Source organism: Ursus maritimus, unplaced genomic scaffold (genome assembly GCF_017311325.1).
Source record: "Ursus maritimus isolate PB19 unplaced genomic scaffold, ASM1731132v1 scaffold_22, whole genome shotgun sequence".
Taxonomy (NCBI): domain Eukaryota; kingdom Metazoa; phylum Chordata; class Mammalia; order Carnivora; family Ursidae; genus Ursus; species Ursus maritimus.
The window spans coordinates 36,774,768-36,797,736 of record NW_024424675.1 but is presented as its reverse complement, the minus strand read 5'-3'; the positions used below and the strand labels follow the sequence as shown (position 1 = coordinate 36,797,736).

The following is a 22,969-nucleotide window of genomic DNA, read 5'->3' as shown; positions in this document are numbered from 1 at the left end:
TCCCAGCTGTCTCTCTCCTCCCCTGACTCCACTAACTGCGCTCTCCAGCGGGAGCTGGGGCACCCCGTGTACTAGCAGAGCAGGCTCCATCACTCCCCTGCTTCGGTGCCGTGGGTGGCTGCAATCCCGACTCCTCACGCCGCACACTGGCTCTGCAGGATATGGGCGCCTCACTGGTCCCATCCTGCCCCCCACCCTCCACCCGCCCTGGTCTTTCCCTGCAGAGAGCAACTTCATTCCAGCCTCCAACCCTTTTCATTGGATGCTCCCTCGGCGCCTGGAACTTTGTCCTTTTTCAGGTCTCAACTGGAATGTCAGCGCGGCGAGGGCTCTGGTTCTCCGCCTGCCTTATCAAGCGAGCCTGCCCCACGGCTCCCTCTAATTCCATCTTGGCACCATCACCGTTGGAAAGCAGCGTGTTTATTTAGTCACGTGTTTGTTTTCTATCTCCCTTGCTAGAACCTAAGTTCCATGAGTGCAGGGAGGACTATCTGTTCACCGCCATGCCAGGGGCCTTGACCGGGACCTGGCACACATGCCACGCATCAAGACCACCGAAGGCCCCTTTCCAGGCTCTGGGGAGGAAGGCAGGGTCATCACGGCCCCCATTTTATAGAGGCAGAAACTGGGGGTCCCAGTGGGGAAGAGCCTTGTTCTAGGCCCTGACAAGGGTGCAAACCAGGCACCCCGGACTCCCAGGAGGATCAGAGCCCGGTAGACCCCGCTTTAGATGCCAGGGAGGGGTTTCCACCAGGTCTTCTCCCCCCCCCAGGAGTGTGTGAAGTCATTTATTCCCTCACCATTGGTGTCAGCACCTACTGTGGAGTGCCTGTATGTGACAGACCACGGGCAGCGGACACAGTAGGCCTTCAGCAAATTGGTGCCCAACCCCCACCCCCCGCAACTCCCTAACTTCCCTTCAGGGAGGCCAGCTACAATTTGGCGATTGTTAGAGAACTTTTTTTTCTTTTGGGAGGAAAGCTGCAAGTCATTAAGGGCTGCTCCCGGCCTGCGGGTCACCATTTCCTGTTTAGAAGAAAGAATCATCTCTCCTTTGGAACATGAAGCTCCCCCCACCCCCGGCCTGACTCTGGGGCTCTGGAGCTCTGGGACGCCTGCAACGCCTGCTCAGCTCCCCGCAGGAAACTGGCACCTTCAGCACCTTTTGTGCTCAAAAAGGACACTCATTTTCTCCTGGCCTCAGGAGGGCCCCAGAGGTGAGGTCACCACGACAGCCAGCCAGGAGTGAATTATCCCAGCCCAGGACACAAGCGGACCGTCTTCCCGTCCTGTCCTCGAGCAGGAAGCTGCATGACCCCTACCCTTTGGCCTGGCTTCTCACCCTCTTGGCTCCAGCCAGCCAATTTCCTTGCATCAAAGGCCATTTGGTACCCAGCAGCCAGACAGAGGTGTGGGTCCGACAGGGAGGCCGGAGTGAGGCCCAGAGCCCTTGGAAACAGGAAGGACATCCTCTGTCCCCTTCTTGCTCACTGCATTCCACTCCCCATCTCGGAGCAGTCAACCCCTCCCCAGAAGACCTGCAGTGCTGGGGCAAAGCCCAGCAGCCTGTCTAGTTGATAAGACCCAGCGAGCTGGCTTCTCACCCTGTGGACCTGGTCAGCCTCAAAATGATGGATGAGAGAATCAATCAGGGTCACAACGTGAAGTGCAAGGAACCTGCACACAGCCCCCTGCTGCTCACTGGTCCACAGGTGCTTCCCACCCTCCCCATCAGACAGGACACCCAGGCTCAGAGGAAACGCGTTTGCACAAATACAGTCCCTGACAGTCGAAGGCAGTGGTCCGAAGCCAAGTGACGTTTATAAGGACAGGGTTTCAGCCTGTGTCAGGAATACCTGAGCTCCATGAATCCCTGCCGCCGCCTCCCTTCCTGAAGGCCCTTTAAAACACTTACCCCTCTATAAAACTAAGTAGACTTTTTTAATACATAAATTAACCACTTTATTGAATATCAATAAACTGTACATATAACTATACAAAACGTTTCCTTAGTACAAAATGTTGCTTGCAATATAAATACCAGTGTACCTTTAAAAATGTAAACATCTTCCTCCCGGGTCCACCTGTCAGACCCCAAAAATAGTTCTGGGAGACACATCGGTCGGGCTGAAGCACCCCACTCAGGCCCCCAACAAGTGACAGCAATTACTCACAGTCCCTTTTGGGACTGTTGTTAAACTGCCCATGAGACAGGTGCCACCATGACAAGCAGGAGGCTGAGACAGCTGCCCAGGCCCAGGGGCAACCTGGGGTCTAGACATGTCCTTGTGTTCAGGCCCCTGGGCTGAACCTAGGGGTGGATTACTGCATAGTTAGTCACACCTCCTAGAGGGGTGGCCTGAGGTTCTGAGGGGGGGGGGGGATGGGAGTGGGGGAAGCTTCCTATTAGTCTGTTGGCTTTTGTCCTGGAGCTCAAAGCAGCTGTATCCAAACACTTTTGGACACACAAACCCACACAGAGAAGCCCAACTCCAGAACACTCGGCTACAAGCCACCCTCCCTATCAGCCATCCACAGAAATGTCCACGGAAAGGCCTCTCTCTGAGCTTACTGAGGCACCTAGGGCAGAGAGAACTGGAAAATGGTCCTCAGAGTCCTGTGGGGCCAACGCAGCCAAACAGGGTCGCTCCGAAGGGAATTCCGAGGCAGGGAGACGGATGGGGGTGTGCCTTCCTTTCTGGAGTTGGGGAGGCTGTAGTGGAGGGGGTGGCCTGGAGAGGCAGAAGGAGCCTTGAGGGTCAGCGGGGGCCCCCTGAGCAGCCTGACTCTTGGTGTTTGTGCAGCAGGGACATGCGGGAGAAGGTTCGGGAGCATGTCTTGCACTGATACTTCTTGACATCTGAGTGGGTCTGCAGGTGGGCCCGAAGGTTGGAGCGGTCGGCAAAGGCACGGCTGCAGTGAGAGCAGGAAAAGGGCTTCTCGCCTGGGGACGGAAAACAGGAGTTGAGTGCTCAAACCACTTGGGATAACAGCTGACATTTATTTACTGAAATCCCTGCCCACCCACCCAGGCCTTTAGAGCCCAGCTCACCCCACCCATGAAGGAATCCCACGACCCAGAAAAACCAGGCCATATCTAGCGTCCAAAGGCCTGGATATGATTGGGAGCTCTGCCACTTTCCACCATGTGACCTGGAGCAAGTCATCTGGCTTCTCTGAGCCTCCATTTGCTCATCTGTAAAATGGAGCTGCTCACCCTCGCCCCCACAGGAGCTGGTAACCCCGAGACGGTAAATAAAGCACTTATCCAGGCAAGCCGGCTGGGACAGTGACGGCAACTGCATTACTGAACACTTCATGCCAGAGACAGTGAGGAGCACCGTACGCTTAACTCACTTAATCCTATCCCTGTCCTCAGTGTAGAGTTGGTGAAACTGAGGCACAGAGAAGCCAAGTAGCGTACACAGGGTCACCCAGCAAGAACCAAGCAGCCTGACTCCAGAGCCGTGATTTTAGCCATTACACAGACAGCCTCCCAGTGAAGGGGGCTGTAGGGGGTGTTCCTCATTATCACTCCTGAATTTACTTCATCTGGACACAAAGCTTGAGTCAGCCTTAAAGGCACCCTGCCACACCCCTCCCCCCAGCAGGTCAGGCCACTTCTCTGAGCTGCTTCCCCATCATAACGATGACCACGTTTGGTAATTTCAAGTCTTGTCTGTCCCCCAATCAGACTGAGTCCCATGAGAGCAGGGGCCTCCCCTGAATTCATTCCAAGGGCATAGGGCCTGGGACCCCCAACAGGCTACAGAAACCTTTTTACCTTATGACTTGTTTAAAACCCCTTCCCACCTGTGGCCCTCACACCACCTGCCTGGCTAAGGCTGTGCTGAAAGAGAGAGTTATGCATATAGAGCCAGGTACACAGTAAGTGCTCGGTAAGTGCTTATACAATAGATAAGTCTTTTTTTTTTTTTTTTTTAACCTCAGAGGAGCCTGACCCTTCAATCACCACCAGATAACCGCTGTTCACCAACTTTTCATAATTTCTGCCCCAACTAAGACGATAGAGTTCACAGTCCAAAAACACTGACAATGTTGTGAGGTTGTTTTTCCCTTGGGGCTGCAGCATTTCCTAAATAAAAAGTCTGAATAATAAACTCATTAAACAAGTACTTATCGAGCTTCCATTCTGTGCCAGGCAATAATGAACATTCTTTACTAAAAAACAGAATTCTACCCTCCCACTCCCAGCATTATATGCCCCTAGGCCACGGCCCATTTGTTAAATCCTAGGGTTGGAATTCCAGAGCAGGGAATGAATAAATTCCATCAACCTTCTGGGTGCCTGGGGCACTGTGCTGGGCACTGGGAGGGAGGGGTCCAGAAGTCAGATGCCTGAGGCCGACTATGGAGCCATCCATTCAAGGGCTCAGTCTCCTGGGGCAGACATACAAGGAAACAGAGCACACAAGAACAGGGGGGTACTTAGCAGGAGGACTAGGGAAGGGATGTCTGAGTTAACTGGCTGTCATTATTGAGCACCCTCTGCCTACTAGGCCTGAAGGGTCTGAGGACTGCACTACAAGGGCCAAGTGAAGGTCCTCCTCCTTCACATGCTTCCTTGTGAACCAAGGGCTTACTGTATGCAGATATGGATAAGGGCAAGGAATCCTACTTTCCCCAGAGCACAGAAAGTCCCTTCCCTCACCTCCTCGGTAGAGGTGAAGGAGCCCTGGCTCAGTCTTATGAGCTGTGACTTGGAAAAGTGATTTCCGTCTGTGCCTCAGTTTCCTGATCTGTAAGGTGGGGGTTACGACAGCACCTCCCTCCTAGGGCTGTTGATTTATTGCATTAACCCAGGTGAAGGAAGCCACGGGCAATGCCCCTCCCATACAGCAAGTGCTCGGCGAACGTTACCTTTATGTCATGTATGATTAGACATGAACGTGAACAAAGAAGGAAGGAGGCCTTATAGGATGTGATGGGGTGGAGGTCTGTGTGTCTAAGCAGCAGGCACAGACCTGCACCCCTTGCAGATCCCCCACCCCCGCAGACGTCTTTATGGTGATCCTGGCGAGTGTGAAATCGGCACCAGGCCGGCAGGGACAAAGGCCGCCGAGGGGGGCACTGTACATGCGATACTCCCAGGATTAAAGGGGCCTGACACGCTGTGGGCCAGCAGCTGCGGCCCGGAACAGGTGCTGGGCACCACTGGCCCATGCACCTGCTCCACCCCCCCAGCCCCCACCCACTGGGCCCACCATTAAGGCACACAATGGGAGTCAATGAGGATGGTGATGGTGCATTTCAACAGGCTTTTTGTGTCCCAGCCGTGCCTTTACATGAAAATATCCTGATGGGTGGGGAGAGAAGCTGGGGGGCTCAGGGGAGCACCCCAAGGGTTCTCACTCCTCCAGAGTCCTCTCCAGCTGGGCAGTGGCCCAAGACAGAGGCCAGGCAGGTGGACCTTTACATCAGGTCCCTTTAAAATCAGGGCTATGTGTGCACAAAGTAAGAAACGGGGAGCCATAGACTGCAAGCTGGGGAGGATGCCAGGGACACCGTAGGAGTCATGAGAATACCAATAATGCCTGCAAAACGCCAGGCCTAACAAACCGCCCCACTGACCCTCACGGCTCAGAGGTCAGCCACTGGGCCAGGAAATGCCAGAACTGAGGTCTCCAAACCAGTCAGCTTGACCCCAAAGCTGATAGCTATGACCCTTGAACCTTCTCCCAAAGTCACTCCCCAAAGAGCAGCCCCAAATATGGTGGCTACCACCTTTCAAGTTCTGAAAGGACACAGTGGCTACCTTTTCCACATTTCCAGAGGACAGAAGAGCCTCCATCTCATAATTTTCTACACATTTAGTATTATGTTTTTGAAACATCAAGACCTGTTTTCTGCTGGCAAAAGTACTCCCAGGTCTAAATAGGACTGAGTTTATCTGCTCCATGGTGGGGGTGTGGAGAGCAGATTATTATGAAGTGATTAAGGAGCCACTGAATCTTGATAGCCAACCTATAAACTGCTATCAGAATCCACCTTTAGGATCATGCTATCATAATCCTGAGGCTCAGACCTTACATCGCTTGCACAAGGTCACACAGCATGGAAGCAGAGCAAATATCAAAACCATTTCTGTGTACTTATGTATCAAGTGGTGGCCCAGGTGCTTTCTTTCATTTAACTGGCACAGAAATCCCACAAGATGTTCTTATGTTCATTTTACAGATGTGGAAACTGAGGCTGACAGAGGTGAAACATCGACTCAAGGTTTGAAGTTCTGGAAGCAGGACTGAGAGCCAGGTGGGGGGTCTCACAACATCCTGCCTGGCTGGGGTGGGGGTGGGGATGGGCTGGGGGAGGGTGGAGTGAGGTGGGCCCCTTCACACCTGGCCCAGCAGCAAGGTGTTGGTTGCACCTCTCCCCTATCCAACTCCAACCCATTTGGTGGAGAAACAGAGACCGCAGAGACATAAAGCTATCTACTTCGTCCATCTGCTTAGCCGATGAACGAATCAATGTTTCTGCCAAACATTTCAGAGAGCCAAGCCCTTGAACTCATGAGCCAGAAGTCAGGAGACTCTAGCCCCAGTTTCCACACTTCGAAAAATCACAGCAAGCCCAGGCCCCCCCAGAGCTGGCAGAGAGGGCGGCGGGGACCGCGGTGAGAAGAGCGGCAGCCCGCGGGGACACTCACCAGTGTGGGTCCGGACGTGGCCCTGCAGCAGCCAGGGCCTGGAGAAGGCCTTCCCGCAGGTGCCACAGACGCAGGGCAGCGTGTGGCTCCGGATGTGCATCTTGAGGGCACCCAGGCTGAGGTATTCCTTGTTGCAGTACTTGCAGTTGAAGGCCTTGCGAGTCTGGGAGTCCTTGGCCACGGAGAGCCCTGCCAGCTGCGTGGGCAACTGGCCCAAGCCTGGGAAGGCAACATAGCCCTCGGCCTCCAGGGAAGAGGCTGAGGTGGAAGAGAAGGACGAAGGAGCCGGTGAGGGGGGGCTGGGGGGCTGGGAGCCTTTCCCACTGTCCTCGTCCGACAGGGAGGTCAGCTCCACGGCCTTGGGGACCTCCTGGGGCAGAAGGGAGGCCCAGCCGATGGGCTGGGCTTGGGGTGCCAGGAGAGAGTCCCAGATGAGCGTGGGCAGAGAGGCCGTGGGGTTGAGGACCTCGGGAGGTGGGATGGCCGCCAGCAGGTGGGCCTGGTCGTAGGGCTGCTGGAAGGTAAACTCTGAGGGGAGATGGAGAGAAGGGCAGGGTCAGGCATTCGGTCGCGCAGTCAGTCAACAAACAGTAGCCTGCTGCGGGCTGGGGCCCGGGGCCGGCACTCAGTTCCTACTGGAGGAGTGAAAGGATCACGGCCGGGGCGGCCCGTCCTGCCCGCCCGGAGCCCCTCCTCAGCCGGGCCGCCTGGCTCGCCCGCCTCGGCCTCCAGATCTTACACGAAGGGCGCCGCCGTCCAGCCCCGACTCGGGGGCGCTCCCCCTGTGCCCCACATCTCCCGGCCCGCGGGACACCGCCGGCGCCTCCCCTCCTCAGCGCGTGCCCCCGCCCCACCTCCGGCCGCGCTCTCCCCCAGAGAAGCCCCCTCGCTTCCCCGCCGTCGGGGCTCGGCCGCCGCGCAGTCTCCTCAACGTCAGACCCCCGCCCTCGGAAAGCCCTTCCCCAACCGCCCGCATCCACCTGCCCCGGGCTCCTCACGCCCCTCCGCACACTGCCCCGCGCCGGGCCCTCGGGCTCCGTTGCGGGCTCTGCATTTGGCCCCCGAGGCCCTCTCCCCCAAGGGGGCCCCCAAGCGGCCTTCGCCGGTCTCCCCGAAGCCCCCGGGGTCCCTCACCCCGTCCACTCACCTGGAGAAGAGTCGTGCAGCTCGCTGTAGTTTGGCCTCCGGCGGGAGCACGCGGACTTCCTGACGAGAAAAGAGCGCGGCATGGTGGCCGAAGCAGCCGGGGTCGCCGGGGCGCGCAGGGGTCGCGAGATACTCCACCCGCGAGGCCGTGCCGCTGCGCTGTGAGTGGAGACGCACCGCCAACTCCTTTAAGTACGCCAGCCTCGGGGTGGGGCGGGGCCGGATGAGACCACGCCCCTTTGTCACCTCCGCGCCAATCGAGGCGCGCCTTCGCCAAAGGCCACGCCCCGAGCAGGTGCTCCGGGGGCTGGCGGGGCTAGCGCCGCGTGGCGCTGGGGGCCGGGCGGGGGCTGCTCGGAGGCCCGGCCGCGGGCGCTGCGCGGATAGCCGCGCAGCGGACTGCGGGGGAGGGCGGGGGCCGGGTACCGAGAGCCCCAGGCGAGACGGGACCCCCTTCGGGACCCCGCGCGCCCGCCAGCTCAGCGCTGCACGGTCGTCCGCCTCTGGCGCCCCCTGGCGCCGCGCACCGCGGGTCCGGGCACCTGACGTTCCGAAACCGCCTCCGCCTCGGGCTCGGGGAGGGGGGCGGAAATTTCCTCGGTCAGGCTGGCGCCTCGCAAAGAGCGAGGGACGATACACATTTCGGGGGAGGATGCGAGGAAATGAACACCTTCACGTGGCTGCTGGCAGTGCGAAATGCCACAGCCTTTTTGCAAAGCAATCTGGCATCATCTCGCAAAAGGCATCCGTTCCTTTACTTAGCAAATGTTTACTGAGCACCCGCTACGTGCCAGGCACTATTCCCGGAGCTGGGGACACAGTCCTGAACGAAACAGTCGGGGTCTCTACCGAAGGACAGCTCGCCGTTTGGCGGGGGAGAGAGACGAAGTAAACAGACAATTATTAAGCAAAGGGAAGTGTGCTTTGATGGGGGGAGGCCACAGGGCGCTGTGACAGTCAAGAAGCGGGTCACCTGACAGGGGGTCCGGGGCAACTTCCCAGAGGAAGTGAAGAAATACCGAGGGGAAAGGCCCGAGGTTAGAATCAGTAACTACTTCAGAGTCATTGAGAGCAGCTCCCAGGGATGGGGGTGGGGTGGGCAAGCCGGAGAGGTCAGATCTGCTGGGCCTCCAGGGCCTAGAGGAGTTTGAACTTTGCCCCAAGGACAGTGGGAGCCAAGACAGGATTTTCAGCTGAGGAGGGACGTGTTAAGAGTTTGGTTGAGAAAGATCACTCTGGGCAGGTGGGAGAAAAAAGTAGGGAAGGGAGGGGCTGAGGTGGGTCTTCTCACCTGTCTGGAGGTCATGAATCCTGTGTCTAAAGTACCTAACACCAGGCTCCACAGTGGGGGGGAGAGAGCTGACTGATCAAATGTGGGGTGGGCCCAGGGGAGGGACAGCTGGAGCCTCACCCTGGGCTCTGCTGTAAGCCCACCCACTCCAGACAGGGCCATGCCAGGCCTGGGGGTGAGGGTGGGGGCACAGAAATAAATCCAAAGGTCCTCCCCCCCCCCAGCTTGTTTCCATCTATGAAGCAAGGACTATGAAAACCTGTAAGTCCCCCTACTCACCACCTAGAATGAGGGCAGGGACAACTGTCTGCTTGCGTCACTAACTTGTGTTCTAGTTGGTGAGTCGAAGGTAGGGTGGGGGAGGTGGGCCATATGCAGTCACTATGAAGAACACACCCCCCTCCTGTGTCTATTTAGTTCCAAAATGTCGTGATTCTCCACACGAAGCCAGAGGGAGGAGTAAGACCTTGTCTCTCTGCTCAAACCCTCCCACGTTCCTGTCTCACCCAGAGTAAAAGCCAAAGTCCTCACCACAGCCCTCTGCCCAGCTGATCCGACCTATGCTGACCTTGTCTTGAGCCACTCTCCCCACTCCCCAGGCACAATGATCTCCCTCCACACTTCTTTGTGTTCCTCCACATCCCAGCCCTTTCCCACCACAGGACCTTGGCACCTGCCAGTCACTGCCACCCCCTACCCCAACGCATCTTCTTCCCCCAGATCTTCACCTGGCTGGCTTCTTTTCAGTCTGTTTCGTCATTTTCACCAAATGCCTCATTAGTAATGAGAGAAATGCAAATTAAACCACAGCGAGATACCATTTCACACCCATCAAAAGAAAAAAAAGTTGAAATTTGGTCAATATCAAGTGTTGATGAGGGTGTGAGGGCAGCAGGACTCTTGTCCCATGCTGAGGAGAGTGTCAATGGGCACCACTTTGAAAAAGTTTGGCATCTGCTAGTAACAGGTGACTCTCCTCCTCCCAGCATTCTACTCCTAGGCCATTCTACTCGCAGGGGTTCTCAGCCCAGGCCACAGATTAGATTCTGCTAGGGAACACCCAAGCCTGGGCCCCACCTCCACAGACATCCTGATTTAATTAGTCTAGGTAGGGGTGGGGAAGCGGTCTCCGATATTAGCATTTTTAAAAACTCTGCAGGTGATTCTCGTGAGCCATTAAAGCTGAGAACTGCTGCCCAGCCCTGAACTCAGAAGAAACAAGAGAATATTCACGGAACCCTTGTTCCTAATAGCAAAAATTAGCAAAAAATTGAAAATGACTCAAATGTTTATCAACAGTATCATGGATTAACAATCCATGGTACAATCCCATAACCTAAGAGTAAATCCTATCTCCTGGAGATGCCTGAAAGGTAGAGTTCAGGGGCCGCTAATGCTCGGACACCATGGCCTGGGCCTCGGCTTTCCATTTTCCTCGATTGGACAAGAACCTGCGCCTGGGAGGGAGGGGAAGCAGGGGAGGACCCATTCTCAGATCTGGGCTGTCCCCTCCTTTCTGACTGACTGGCCCCCGCCCTCGTTCCCCTCCCTCCTGGAAGCAGCGGAGACCGCGAGGTGGGGTGGGGGGGCTTCGTCCGAGGCCTCGGGACCACAGACCAGCTCTCCCAGGTGCTGCCCCTAGGCTGCGTAGCGGGGGAAAGACGACACTTTAGATGCAGTGGTGCCAGGTCCTCCCGGAAGTGGGCGGCAGCCGCCGCGGACCCGGCAGCGCCAGGAGACCTCTCCACGCCCCACGCCCCACGCCCCGGTCCTCCGGCGCCCTCTGCTGGCGGAGGCGCTCCCTGAGACCGCTTCTGGGCCGCCCCGCGTGGGGCTGGGCACACACGGCCGTAAGGGGGTGAAAACTGATACACCTGCCTTGCAGAACAGTTTGGGACTATCTCATGTGACCAGGAATGGCCTCCGAGAGGAAGATAAATTTGAACACAGGCCTGCGTTTTCCACAGGTGTCCATCCCCCACTAAAAGTAAAAACAATAAAGGGGCCTGGGTGCGTCAGTGGGTTAGGTGTCTGCCTTTGGTTTAGACCATGATCCTGGAGTCCAAGGATCGAGCCCCGCGACCGGCTCCCCACTCAGCGGGGAGCCTGCTTCTCCCTCTTCTTCTGCCCTCCCCACCCTCCAGCTCGTGTTTGCTGTCTCGCTGCGCACTGCCTGTCAAGTAAATAAAGTCTTAAGAAAAATAAAAAGTAAAAACAATAACTAAAAATGTGCCTGAACCAGCCAAAGCAGAAAGTCTCCGTTCATCCCAGATATCCTCCCCAAAGGCAACTATTTTTACAAGTGTCTTTTAGGACCTTCCAGAGATGGTCTTTATAGAAACAAGGCATGTACATATTAATATGTATATTAATATATTATATATTACTTATATATTAATATAATAATATAATATAAATGTACATGCCTTCTTCATGTACCACAAATGGGAGCCCACATGCTAGCCTACACTTTGCTTTTTCCTCCCAATTAACAATATTCAGTGTCTTGAAAATTATTCCGTATCATTACACGCAGCTTCCTTAATCTTTTGCAGGACTACAGACTCTTCCACTGTATGAATTATACCACATCACACAATTTATCTAACAAGAGGATTCGTGCTGAGACTTTTGGTTAGATTACAATTTTTTGCTACTATAAACAAGGTGGCAATTTCAATGACTATCTTGTACACATATCTTTGCACTCTAGGTCAAAGGTATGTTATATAAAATATTGATACATTTGTCCAAATGTCCTCCCAAAAGGTTAAAATAAATTATACTTCCACCAGCAGGGCAGCGAGGGCCCCTTCTTAAAACCTGGCCCAGGCAGGGTACTGTCTGACTTTTTATCTTTGCCCATCTGATAAGGGAAAGTGAGACCTCCTAGTCACAATGTGCATTTCACATGAATGCGGTGGAACGTTTTTCACGCGCTCCAAAGCCATTTCTGTTTCTCCATTTTCCGAACTATCCCTTCATATCCTTTGGTCACAGAGTTGATGAATTTCTTAGTTGCTAAGAGCTCTTTGTATATTAGGCCAACTTGCCCCTGCTGATTAGATCATTAATCAGTGAGCCAATCAATCAAAGAGTTAATCTTGACCAGGAAGAAGACATTGTCTACAGAAAGTTCTAGGAATGAGTCAAGGCTCAACCTCCACCCTTATGCTTCCTTGATTTAAAAAACAAAACCTCTTGAGTGTCTCGCACTTGCCTGAAAGCAATGATTCAGCCTGGGGCCTGACCTAAAGGCCCTCTTGAAGGAGTCAAAACCACCATCCCCCCGATATAAATGGCTTTCAATGGAATTTTTGGGTCCAAGTCTACTGTGTGTGGCCCAGAGTTGGGAACCAAGCAAAGATGTGGAAACCCTTTTCATTCCAATTTGCTGAGCACTTGCTGTGTGGTTCTGTCCAGGAGCCTCACCCATATGGGCATCTCTCTAGCATTCCCAAGGTGGTATTTGATGCTCCTACACTCAGGCCAAGGCCCACCTACAGCCCAGTTAATACATGACAGTGCAGTCATAAGGAGAAAGCTGTCAAAAAGGAGAAAGCTCTACATGTAACGGATTCAAGGTGCAGGTGCAGAACAGCAGACAAGGTGATACCATTTGCATAGAAAGAGGGAGAAATGTATAGGTGTTTCTTAGAGACACAGAAACCACCTCTGGAGGGAGACGCTAGAAACTGGTAATGGTGGTTGTCTCTGAGGAGGGGATCTGGGTGGCTGCCAGGCAAGGGTGGGAGGGAGAGGCTTTACTACATGCCCCATCCCATGTCTGATTTTTTTTTTTATCATGTGACTGTATTAGCCTCATTAATTTTAATAGAGTAGCAAACGTTGTCCATCATAGTAGACTTGTTAAATACCTAAGAGTCCAATCAATGGAAAATCTTAACAGCTGTTAAAATGTCAAAGCCTATCTGCATCCGCAAACCCTCCATGGCTCCCATCTCTCTCACAGGAAAAACCACTATTTTCACTACACCAGGAGGCTCTGCAGGGTCTGGCCTTTGTGGCCCCTCTGAGCTGGCGAGGCACCTGCCACAATACACCAGGCAGCTCCAGCTTCAGAGACTGCATGTGATGCTCCCTTCTCCCTGGAATGTTCTCCCCCAAGATGGCCATAGGCCAAATCCAAATTGAGGTTTGTCTTGGTATGGCGAGAGAGAGTGCACATAGGCACAAACGGCGGCGGGGGCGGGGGGGGGAACCTCCCTGCTGAGCAGAGAGCCCGATCCGGGGCTTGATCCCAGGACCCTAAGGTCATGACCTGAGCCGAAGGCAGACGCTTAACCCACTGAGCCACCCAGGTGCCCCTAATATTACATTTTTAAAAAAGTTTATTTAGATAATCTCTCCCCCAACATGGGGCTCAAACTCACGACCCTGAGAGATTCAAGATTTGTATGCTCTACTGACTGAGCCACAGGCGCCCCTAAATATTACATTTCATCAATTAAAAAACTTGTGGAAATGTGTTTTCTCTTGTTACAGAGAGAATGTCCTCACTATTGAGCCCTCCAAACCCTAAATGTTCACATTGGCCCCACCTGGGCGGGGACTGGCTCGTTCACTACTGTGACCTACACACCTCACCGCCACCTGCTTTACCGTAGGCGCCTAATAAACATTAGCTCAACAGATGAATAAACCGCAAGACTTGAAGTAAAAAAATTCGGGGGAACAGTATATCTAATAGGCTGCCTTTTGTGCAGAAGTAAGAGAATATCCACCGTGTGGGCCCAGACTATCTGTGAAAGGTGACCCAAGAATTTGGTTGCGTCTGAGGAGTGAAATTGACGGGTGGGTAGGCGGCTTCTTTGCCTCCTAACCTTTCCTGAAGGGTATGGATGTTTTATTTCAGGTACGTGTGTCACAATTTCAAATAAACGACTTTTCCGTGAAAATAAAAAATCCCAATCACCAGACTGCCTCTGAGACACGGTTTCTTCATCTATTCAGTAGGGGTAATAAGAAGGGGGAGTTCTGGAACAGTCTTGGGTAACCAGGAAGAGGTGATCACCCTGGTTAAAAGGCAGTTGCCTGAGGCCTCCAGGGTGACAGGCCTCTCCACCCCTGCCTTGCTGGTGCTCCAGGCCTGCGACAGGTCGCTGGGACCTCTCCTAGGCGCAGAGTGCACCCTCCCCCGCTAACCTGACCGTGCATTCACCACCAGGGGCACACACACACAATCTTTCAAACTACTATCTAACTATCTCGCACACTAATTCGGCCTTGGCAGCCTCGCCCCTTGGACTGGCTATCACCCTGTTATCTCCCCTTCCTGGCAGAAGGCTGAACCTGTCTCCAGGAAAAGCCCCAGGAGCTTCCTCTATGCCCCACCCACACCCACCTTTCACACCTGTAGACCCCCGTGCCTCTCTGAACCTTGAGAGTGGGAGATATTGTCAAGCAGGGGAAAGTGAGTGCAAATGATTTTCTCAGGTCAGAGTCAGCTCTTAGCATCAGACTCAAAATAAAATCCAAACCCTGCTCATGGCCCCCAAGCTGCTCTCCCCCTTGCTCATCCAGTCTTGCTGGCCTTCTTTCTGCTCCTATTCTTTCCCATAGCCGGACTTCTGCCCTTACTGCTCCTCTGCCCGGAACGCCCCCCCCCAGCTCTTCCTAGAGCCGGCCTGACTCAGTTCAAGCATCCTCTCAGAGGCGCTAATGTCAGCTCACTTGCCCATCTGTCACACTGGCCCATTGGGTTCCCACAGCAAGCCCTGAATGGTAGGCAAGACTATTAGCCCCATTTTATAGGTAAGGAAACTGAGGCTCAGAGGTGAGATACCCCCAAACAACAGCGAGTGAGCCGCAGAAGGTATCTGGCCTAGGAGGCTAGGCTATTGTGATAACCCAGTCAGACACAAACAAGGTCTCTGTGCCTGTGGAGCTCACAGGTAAGGGAGGAAGACAGGAACAGGCAACCCACAAGCCCCAAGGGACGCAGGGTGAGTCAGAGGAGTGAGATCCAGGCTGAGGTCACAAGGATGGGCAGGTGAGAGGGGAAGGGAAGTGAGAGGACATTCAGACAGCAGTGACCAGCGGCCACCATGATTAAGAAGCCCAGGGGCAGATGAATGTTCCAGGATGTGAGAACAGTTCAGGACGGCAGAAGCCAGGACCCTGCCGGTACTTTTTAAAATCAAAAATGTGGGGCGCCTGGGTGGCACAGCGGTTAAGCGTCTGCCTTCGGCTCAGGGCGTGATCCCGGCGTTATGGGATCAAGCCCCACATCAGGCTCCTCCACTGGGAGCCTGCTTCTTCCTCTCCCACTCCCCCTGCTTGTGTTCCCTCTCTCGCTGGCTGTCTCTATCTCTGTCGAATAAATAAACAAAATCTTTAAAAAAAAAATAAAAATAAAAATAAAAAATAAAATCAAAAATGTTTAAGTGGAGTTTAGGAAATCATGTTTTTAATATTTGTATTTATTATATTAACACTTTTAAGACATATACACAAATTACTGCAGAGCACAAAGCTGGGGCCCAGCCTAGCTCTACCACCCACGGTTGTGAGACCCTAGACAAGTCCCTTCCTCGCAACTACCACCGCCACCCAGGTCAGGAGCTAAAACCTCCAGAGCCACCTCAGAAGCCCTCCACGTATACACACACACACACACACAAACACACACACACTCCCTCTATCCTGACTTCACCTTGCTGCTGCTCTCACTGATCTTGGAGACAGGGTTTCCAAATAAAATATAGATGCCCAATTAAATTAGAATTTCAGATAAACAACAAATACACTTTTAGTATAAGACTGTATGGGACAGACTTATTCTTTATCTGAAATTCAGAATTAACTGGGCTTCCTGTATTTTCATTTGCTAAATCTGGCAGCCCTACTTGGAGACGGGCTCTGAGCAGCACAGCACAATCTATAACCAGCCCCCTGTCGATGTGTAATTAGGTCGCTGCTCAAGAACAATGGTCCCATGAAAATCCCTGCATCAAGGACTCCAACCTTACCTACAGCTGTATCTGTAGGGTGTGTCCCCTACAGTGACTCAGTCACTTCCCTGCCGGGATTCCTGTGGCCAGGCCGGTGGGGCCTCCACGCCTCACACAGGCTCCCTCTGTCTCCTCAGGCATGCTTCTTCCCCCGCCCCCCCCAACTCTGCCTGTCTGTGTCTGTCTCCCTATTTCTGCCTCTCTCAACCTCTATCTGATCCAGCAGCTCTGCATTATAAAACACTCAGACAAGGAGGCAAAAAGGTATCTGTGAAGATGCTCACTCTGGCACAGTCTAGAACAGGCAAGGTGGAAACCATCTAAATACCCCTGGATAAAGAAAGTATGGTCTACCCTCACCAGGAGCATCACGCAGCCATTAAAATAACATGACACTGACATGGGAAGATGTGTGCGGAGACACCTTGGAGTGAAATCGGCACGTTACAGACAGCAAGTAGAACATTCGCCCATTTTAAGTTTCAACCAGAAATATGGTGACTCAAGGACATGTAAGTATTCCGCTATTGATGGGATGCATTGTCCCTTGTCTGTGGGGTGGGGTGAATGGTTTTGACTTTCTTCTTTATATTTTTCTGCCCTACGTGTCTTCTGTTATTTTAACAGTAAGCATTATGATTTTAACAATGTGCACATTTGCTTTATAATTTTCAACACTGTGTCCATTTCCTGTCCTATCGACATATTTCTACACAGGCAGCACTTTTTTTCCGAACCATTTAAGAATAGAGACATCATGTCCTTTACTTTTAAACTCCTCTATGCATACCTTTTAAGAACAAGGATATCCCCCCTTATGTAACTGTCCATATAACTGTCAAAATTGGAAACGCTAACATTGATAAAATACTGTTCCTTATTCCACAGTCAATATTCCACTGTCAGCAATTGGCCCAATAATGTCCTTTATGGTAACCCTCACCATCCAGGCTCCAACGGGAATCAGGCAGCATGGCAACCATGTAGGCTATTTGAATCTGACCATGACAGTTAGGAAGAGTTCTGGCTGTTTTGCAGAATGTCCCTCAATGTGGATGACTTGCCTAATAATTCCTTATGGTTAGACTCATAAGTTTTTCTGCCAGGGACCTCAGAAGTGGTGCTGTGTCCTCAGTACATGCCATCAAGTGACCCCTGGTTTGTCCCATTATCAGCGATATTACCTTTAATCACTTGGTGAAGGTGTCTGCTAGGTCTCTCCACTACAAAGTCACTAATTTCTCCTTTGTAGATAATTTGTGGGGAGATCATTTGAGACCAAATAGTTTAGATGATTTTTAGAATCAGGAGAGGTATCACTGAAGTCTTATGACCTCTAAGGACTAAGCTTGTCCACCTGATTCTAAACATCACCTGAGTTGCTGCCCCACCCAAGCTACAAGAGGTTTGTTGTAACACTAGCCTGCCCTACATTATATAGGGATTTCCTAAATTAGCCTAAGGATGCATTTTACCTGAGGTTCTTTCTAGAAGATACAGACTCCCAGGCCCCACCCATGCCTACCAATCAGAATCTCCAAGGGAAGGGCCTGAGAATCTATTTTATAGCAAGTGACTCCCAGGTAATTCATGTCTTCGGGCCAAGTTTGGGAAACACCCCACTTAATAATAGCATTTAGTCATCAAACCTTCGCAGCTGCTAGGGGCTTAAGAAGCGCCAGGCATTGGGTGGTCTCAGGAATGGATGAAAAAATAGTAGTGACCACCGGTAGCTCATTTATTAAGCATTAAGCACTTACTTTGTTCCAGGCCTCTACTATAGCTTTGTGATTAAACTAGGTTCCCATAACTCTGTGAGGAAGACACTTATTAGCCCCATTTTACCAATAAGGAAACCAGAGATTAGAATAATCTGTCCCAGGTCACAGAGCTAGCAGTGTGGGTGCTGGAATAGGGAGCTGTGTGTGTGCCTGAGACCATGGATCTGAACACACCTCTGTGCTGCAACACGTCGCTGGGTCCCTGCTTGAGCAAATTACTCATCCTCTGGGGCCTCCACTCCCTCATCTGTGTAATGAGAATGCTATTAGTGTCTCTCCTGAAGGCCTATTTAGGAGGATTCAAGGAGATTGACTTGTCCAGGGTAACCTGAGTGCCGGGCTTTGATCACCTTTCAGGAATTAGAGGATTAAATCAAAATTATTTGAGGGTAGGCACTGTCAGGAACCAAGGATGAGAAAGATTATCATCATCATTACTCCTGTATTCGTAGCGCCCCACTAAGCCCTGGATGGGACGCTCAGCAGACACTAAGGAAGGTGTTAAGGAGATGAATACAGACAAGGAAGCATCCAGGGACCACCTGAGGGCCTGGGCAGATCAGGCTTCCACCAGGCAGCAGCCACCTTACCTTGAGGGCCAGCCTCCCTGTGGACAGCGGGGCCAGTCCCAGGTTCTAGGAGACACTGCCCCCTTCAGGCTCTCCCTACCACCGCACAGGCCCCTACTTCCAGGCAACAGAGAGGAAGTACCATTGTGAAAGAGCCCCCTTTTAGTTGCATTTCAATGTTAGGAATATTTATTGAAGGTACTTGGGGCCAAGTATGGAGGACAGAAGCATGCAAGACAGGCACAGTCCTTGCCCTCAAGAGCTTAACTTCTTAGTATGGGAAAACAAGTAACTGCGTAAATAATAATTTAATGAGAAGGTGTGAGCCTAGCACATAGCAGATGCTCAGAACGTTAATGTGCTAATACACACAGAGTAGGGTTTATAGACTTAACCAATAAAAATACACGACACCCGGGATGCCTGGGTGGCTCAGTTGGTTGAGGATCTGCCTTTGGCTCAGGTCATGATCTCAGGGTTCTGGGATCAAGCCCCACATCCAGTTCTCTGCTTAGTGGGGAGTCTGCTTCTTACTCTCCCTCTGTGCCATCCCTCCCTCTAATAAATAATATCTTAAAACACACACACACACAACACGCAGTTAAATGTGAATTCCAAACAAGTAGGTTTTCAGCATGAACATCCCTAGCATCATTTCCCAACTTGAGCAAATTATACTTCTGTGAATTATGTGATATGTATTTATACTAAAAAGTTATTTGTTGTTTGCTTGAAATTAACATGTATCTGGGAGTCCTATATTTTACCCAAATATTGAGCAATGGGGTCACAGAGGCAAATAAGAATCCTGACCTCAGGGAACTTATGGCACAGTAGGGGTATTTCTACAAGAGTTTAACAAATACCCGGATTAGTACCAGAAGTTTCTACAGGAACATCAGACATGAAATTCTGATCTAGACATCCAAAATGCAATTGGGAGGCAAAGGCAGTGGGGGAAGTGGTCTGTGTGTGTGTGTGTGCACACGCAGCAGCACCGAATATTCCAGAGGGATGGTGGGAGACATGACACACCTGAGGTGCGGAAAGGCTAATATGATCAGAGCACGATGAGTGTATCAGGAGCTGAAGCTGGAGAGGCAGGCAGGTGGCAGAGCACAAGGGGCCTGGAGGACCATGTCCAGGTGCTGGGACTTTATCCAAGGGTAACTAGAGCCTTTGAAGGGTTTTAAAGGATATGATCCTTCCAGCTGTTTGGTGGAAGATGCATTGAATGTTGGCTAGAGAACACTGGAGAGGCCAGAAGGGAAGTTGCGGCAATAATTCACGTGAGATCATGGTGGGTTCTGAGATGCTGGTGGCAGGGGGCTAGTGAGAAAACACAAGTGTGTTATATGGGAGCTAAAATTAGCACAATTTTGTAATATGGGGTGTTGGGGGGGGGACAAAGGAGTTACAGATGATACGCAGGCTAACTCTTGAGCAACTGGAGGGATGGTGGCCTCACCTCCTCTAAGGTGGTGGGAGAAGAAGGACCTAGCACGGGGTGTGGTATTAAGAGGGCAGATGATGAGTGAGTTTGGGCCATGCACAACTAAAGATGCCCTTCGGTCATGCGGTGGATAGCTCTATGAGGAAGTTGGCTCTGTGGGCCTGGAGCTCGAGAGCTGTCTGCTCTAGAACTATGGGTCTGCGCCCATCAGCACAGACAGTGATGAAAGCCAAGGGGAAGGGTGGTGAGTGGGGGAGGGAGTCTGCCTGGGGACAGGGTGTGGGGTGAGATGGGAATCCACCATAGAGTCCGAACAATTCCAACAGCTAAGAGAAGGGAACCAGGAGGTGGCAACTGCCAAGGAAAAGGAACATGGCAAAGAAATAGGAAGAGAAACCAGATGGTGTCCCAACAGAAAAGCCAGCAGAAACAACTGTTTCAAAAAGGAGGGAGGGGTCAAGAGCACTAAATAGGTTGAAGATGGAAGCGGAGAACTAATTAACGTGTCTGCTGGGAGTTAGGGACAAGCTTTGTCTTGTCTTCAGTGAGGGGCAGGGTACAAAGCGAACGTGGGAGCAGTTCGGGGCTAAGTTGGGGAGTAAGAGAAAATGAAGCAGCTGGGGAGACAACCAGTTCAAGATGTCTGGGTATGACGATGGAGGAAAGCTATGGGCCAGTAGTTAGATGGTGGAGGAAACCCAATCATGTTCAAATGCTGTTTGGGAGAAGAGCCAGTAGTAGGAGACACTCAAGTCACAGGAGAGCAAGGGAGAAGACCTAGGTGGAGAAAGGACAAAAGGTCTAGATAGTTACTATAAGCCCATGGACTTCTGGCTTCTAGTTCCTTTATAAAGTAGGAATATTTACTGTTTATTAAATGGCTACATTTATTAATCCCTTCCCACGAACACTTCGTCAGTCTGTAACTATACACTGGATTAATGTGTGAATCCCCGGTGCCTAGCACAGTGCTGGCACAGAGTAGGTGCTCAGTACACACCATGTATGTCTGAATTTGAGGAAATCATCCTCCTCCAATGAGAACATTTTTAAAAGTTGTTTTTGGCCAAACTGAATGTGAGAGCTTTCACCACTGCAAATGAAACACTCAGATGCCTACTGACTTTTCCTTACTTAGATACCTAAATCAGACGTAGAGATATTTTGTCCAGTCATACAATTCAAGGACTCAGTTGATCCACACCCATCTTTGGCACCAAAATAACAAACATCAGAGTAATTTTTTAGTTATTTAACAGTGTGCCAGGCACATCCTGGAGTTGCTTAAGAGCTGGCACTTTCTGTGTGTGCAATGAGAGAACGTGGAAGTCTTAAGTCCAAAGCACCCATTCCCCAAATATCCCTGATTCCCCCACAACTGCCGCTCGCGGAGTTTTCCCTCCAATTCAGAAAGACACCTCCGCCAAAGCGTCTGGGCCCCAGACCCTGGTGTCGTTCTTGACCCCTCACTTGCTTTCACACTTTCCTTTCAGAAAACACCTACGACCTCGCCACTACTTTGCCAGCCACTGTGCTCACTGCCCTGGGCTCCTGCAGGCGCCGCCTCCCCAGTCTCTGCTTCCGCTTTTCCTGCTATCGGCCCTTCTCCACATGCAGCCAGAAGATTCCTCTTTAAACCCAGGCCAGGTCTTGTCACTCAGTACCTCCAACGCTGTCACATCAGCTACAGAAAAGCCCCAGATCTGCCCTCTGCAGCCTCCTTGCTGACATGCTGCCTCCGGCACAGCCTCATGACAGCCCCCTCTCGCTGCAGCGGCCCTGTGTCACACACGGGCTCCCACCTTAGGGCCTATGAACTGGTTCCCTCCAGGAATGCTCTTCCCCCACCTGGTCAACAGACTTGTCCCTTATCTCATTCAGGTCTCAGTTCAAACGTCACTTTCCTGACCTGTTTTTGGATGACAAGGGATTTCAAAGGACAGCCACCGTGTATCATGTTAGACCTGGAGGAAAGGGAGGCACAAATGGTGACTTCCTGATGTGCAACCAGAGTGCAGGACTTAACTGGAACTTAGCCAAAGGTGGAGGCATGAAGGCCGGGGAAGAGGATTCATGGATCACTGGCCTGAGTAGTTACTGGTACCGTCCACACAGCAAGAGGGAATGACACAGAAGGGGGAGAGGCATGGAGGGAGGACACTGGGGATGCTGAGCTCAGTTTGGGCCAGAGTAAATCTAACATTCCTACGGGATTAGGATTGGAACGGCTTCCCAAGAGGGAAGTCTAGTAGCTGAATGCCACAGTGAGTACCCACAGTGTAGCAGGTGCCACGCCAGGCTTGGGCTGCTTCCTGAATCCCTATGTCCTTAAGAGGCAGCTATTCCCGGAAATGGACAACTAGATAAAAGCAATACTTGCACGTTTGTTTTAAATACATGTAGTTAAAAATAAGTAGACATTTGAGTAGTTCATTTGCAATGATAAAAGTTCTTATGTCCGATTTCGCCAAAAAACTTTTATAATTTCCTTATTGAAAAAATGAATGACTTCCTTATATTCAGGCATAGTGGCTATTTACTAAGCACGTTTAATGTGCCAGCATGGTGCTAGGCACACACTCATCACCTACATCATTATAAACTGGTAAGTAAAGGATTAACAAATGGTAACTATTTAATAAATAGCAAATACCTCCTCCTTTATAAAGACCCTAGAAGCCAGAAAATTATTCCCATTTCATTGCAGGGAAACAGGTTCAGGAAGGGAAAGTATCTGCCAAATGTCCCACAGCCAGGGGCAGCATGCAGAACTAAGGTATGCCATGACCTTGGACCCTAGTGCACGGAAGCCCTTACTTCGACACCTCGGGGCTGCTGCTAAGTCATCAGAATGCAGCCGAAGCCATGGGTCTAAACGAAGCCTCGCTTCAAGGAACATGGTCATTTCTCACCTCACCCGAGCTCCCAGCTGTGAGAAGAGAGGGTTGTGCTCCTTTTCCAGAGAGGACAGCTTGGGGAGGCCCAGCTGGTGAAGTGTCGGAGCTAAGACCAGCGCCAGATGGGATTCGTGACAGACGAGGACTTCCCCTTAGAGCGCCAGTCTTTTGGAGTCTCCGCAGGCCCAGAC

General features: G+C 51.9%; 1 protein-coding gene across 2 annotated transcripts; it reads right to left on the bottom strand.

The window, feature by feature from the left end:
- Positions 1 to 1,945: 1,945 nt before the first annotated feature.
- SNAI1 (snail family transcriptional repressor 1) lies at positions 1,946 to 22,938 on the bottom strand. 2 transcript variants are annotated; one of them, XM_040638458.1, is made up of 4 exons: positions 22,794 to 22,938; positions 7,815 to 7,972; positions 6,668 to 7,195; positions 1,946 to 2,944 (listed from the first exon to the last, which is right to left on the bottom strand). In XM_040638458.1, exons 2-4 carry the CDS (start codon positions 7,894 to 7,896, stop codon positions 2,760 to 2,762), a joined length of 795 nt encoding a protein of 264 aa, XP_040494392.1. In that variant the 5' UTR covers positions 7,897 to 7,972; positions 22,794 to 22,938; the 3' UTR covers positions 1,946 to 2,759. The 2 variants fall into 2 exon arrangements, with proteins under 2 accessions (XP_040494392.1, XP_040494391.1); XM_040638457.1 differs by lacking the exon at positions 22,794 to 22,938 and having other exon boundaries at positions 7,815 to 8,007.
- Positions 22,939 to 22,969: the final 31 nt, after the last annotated feature.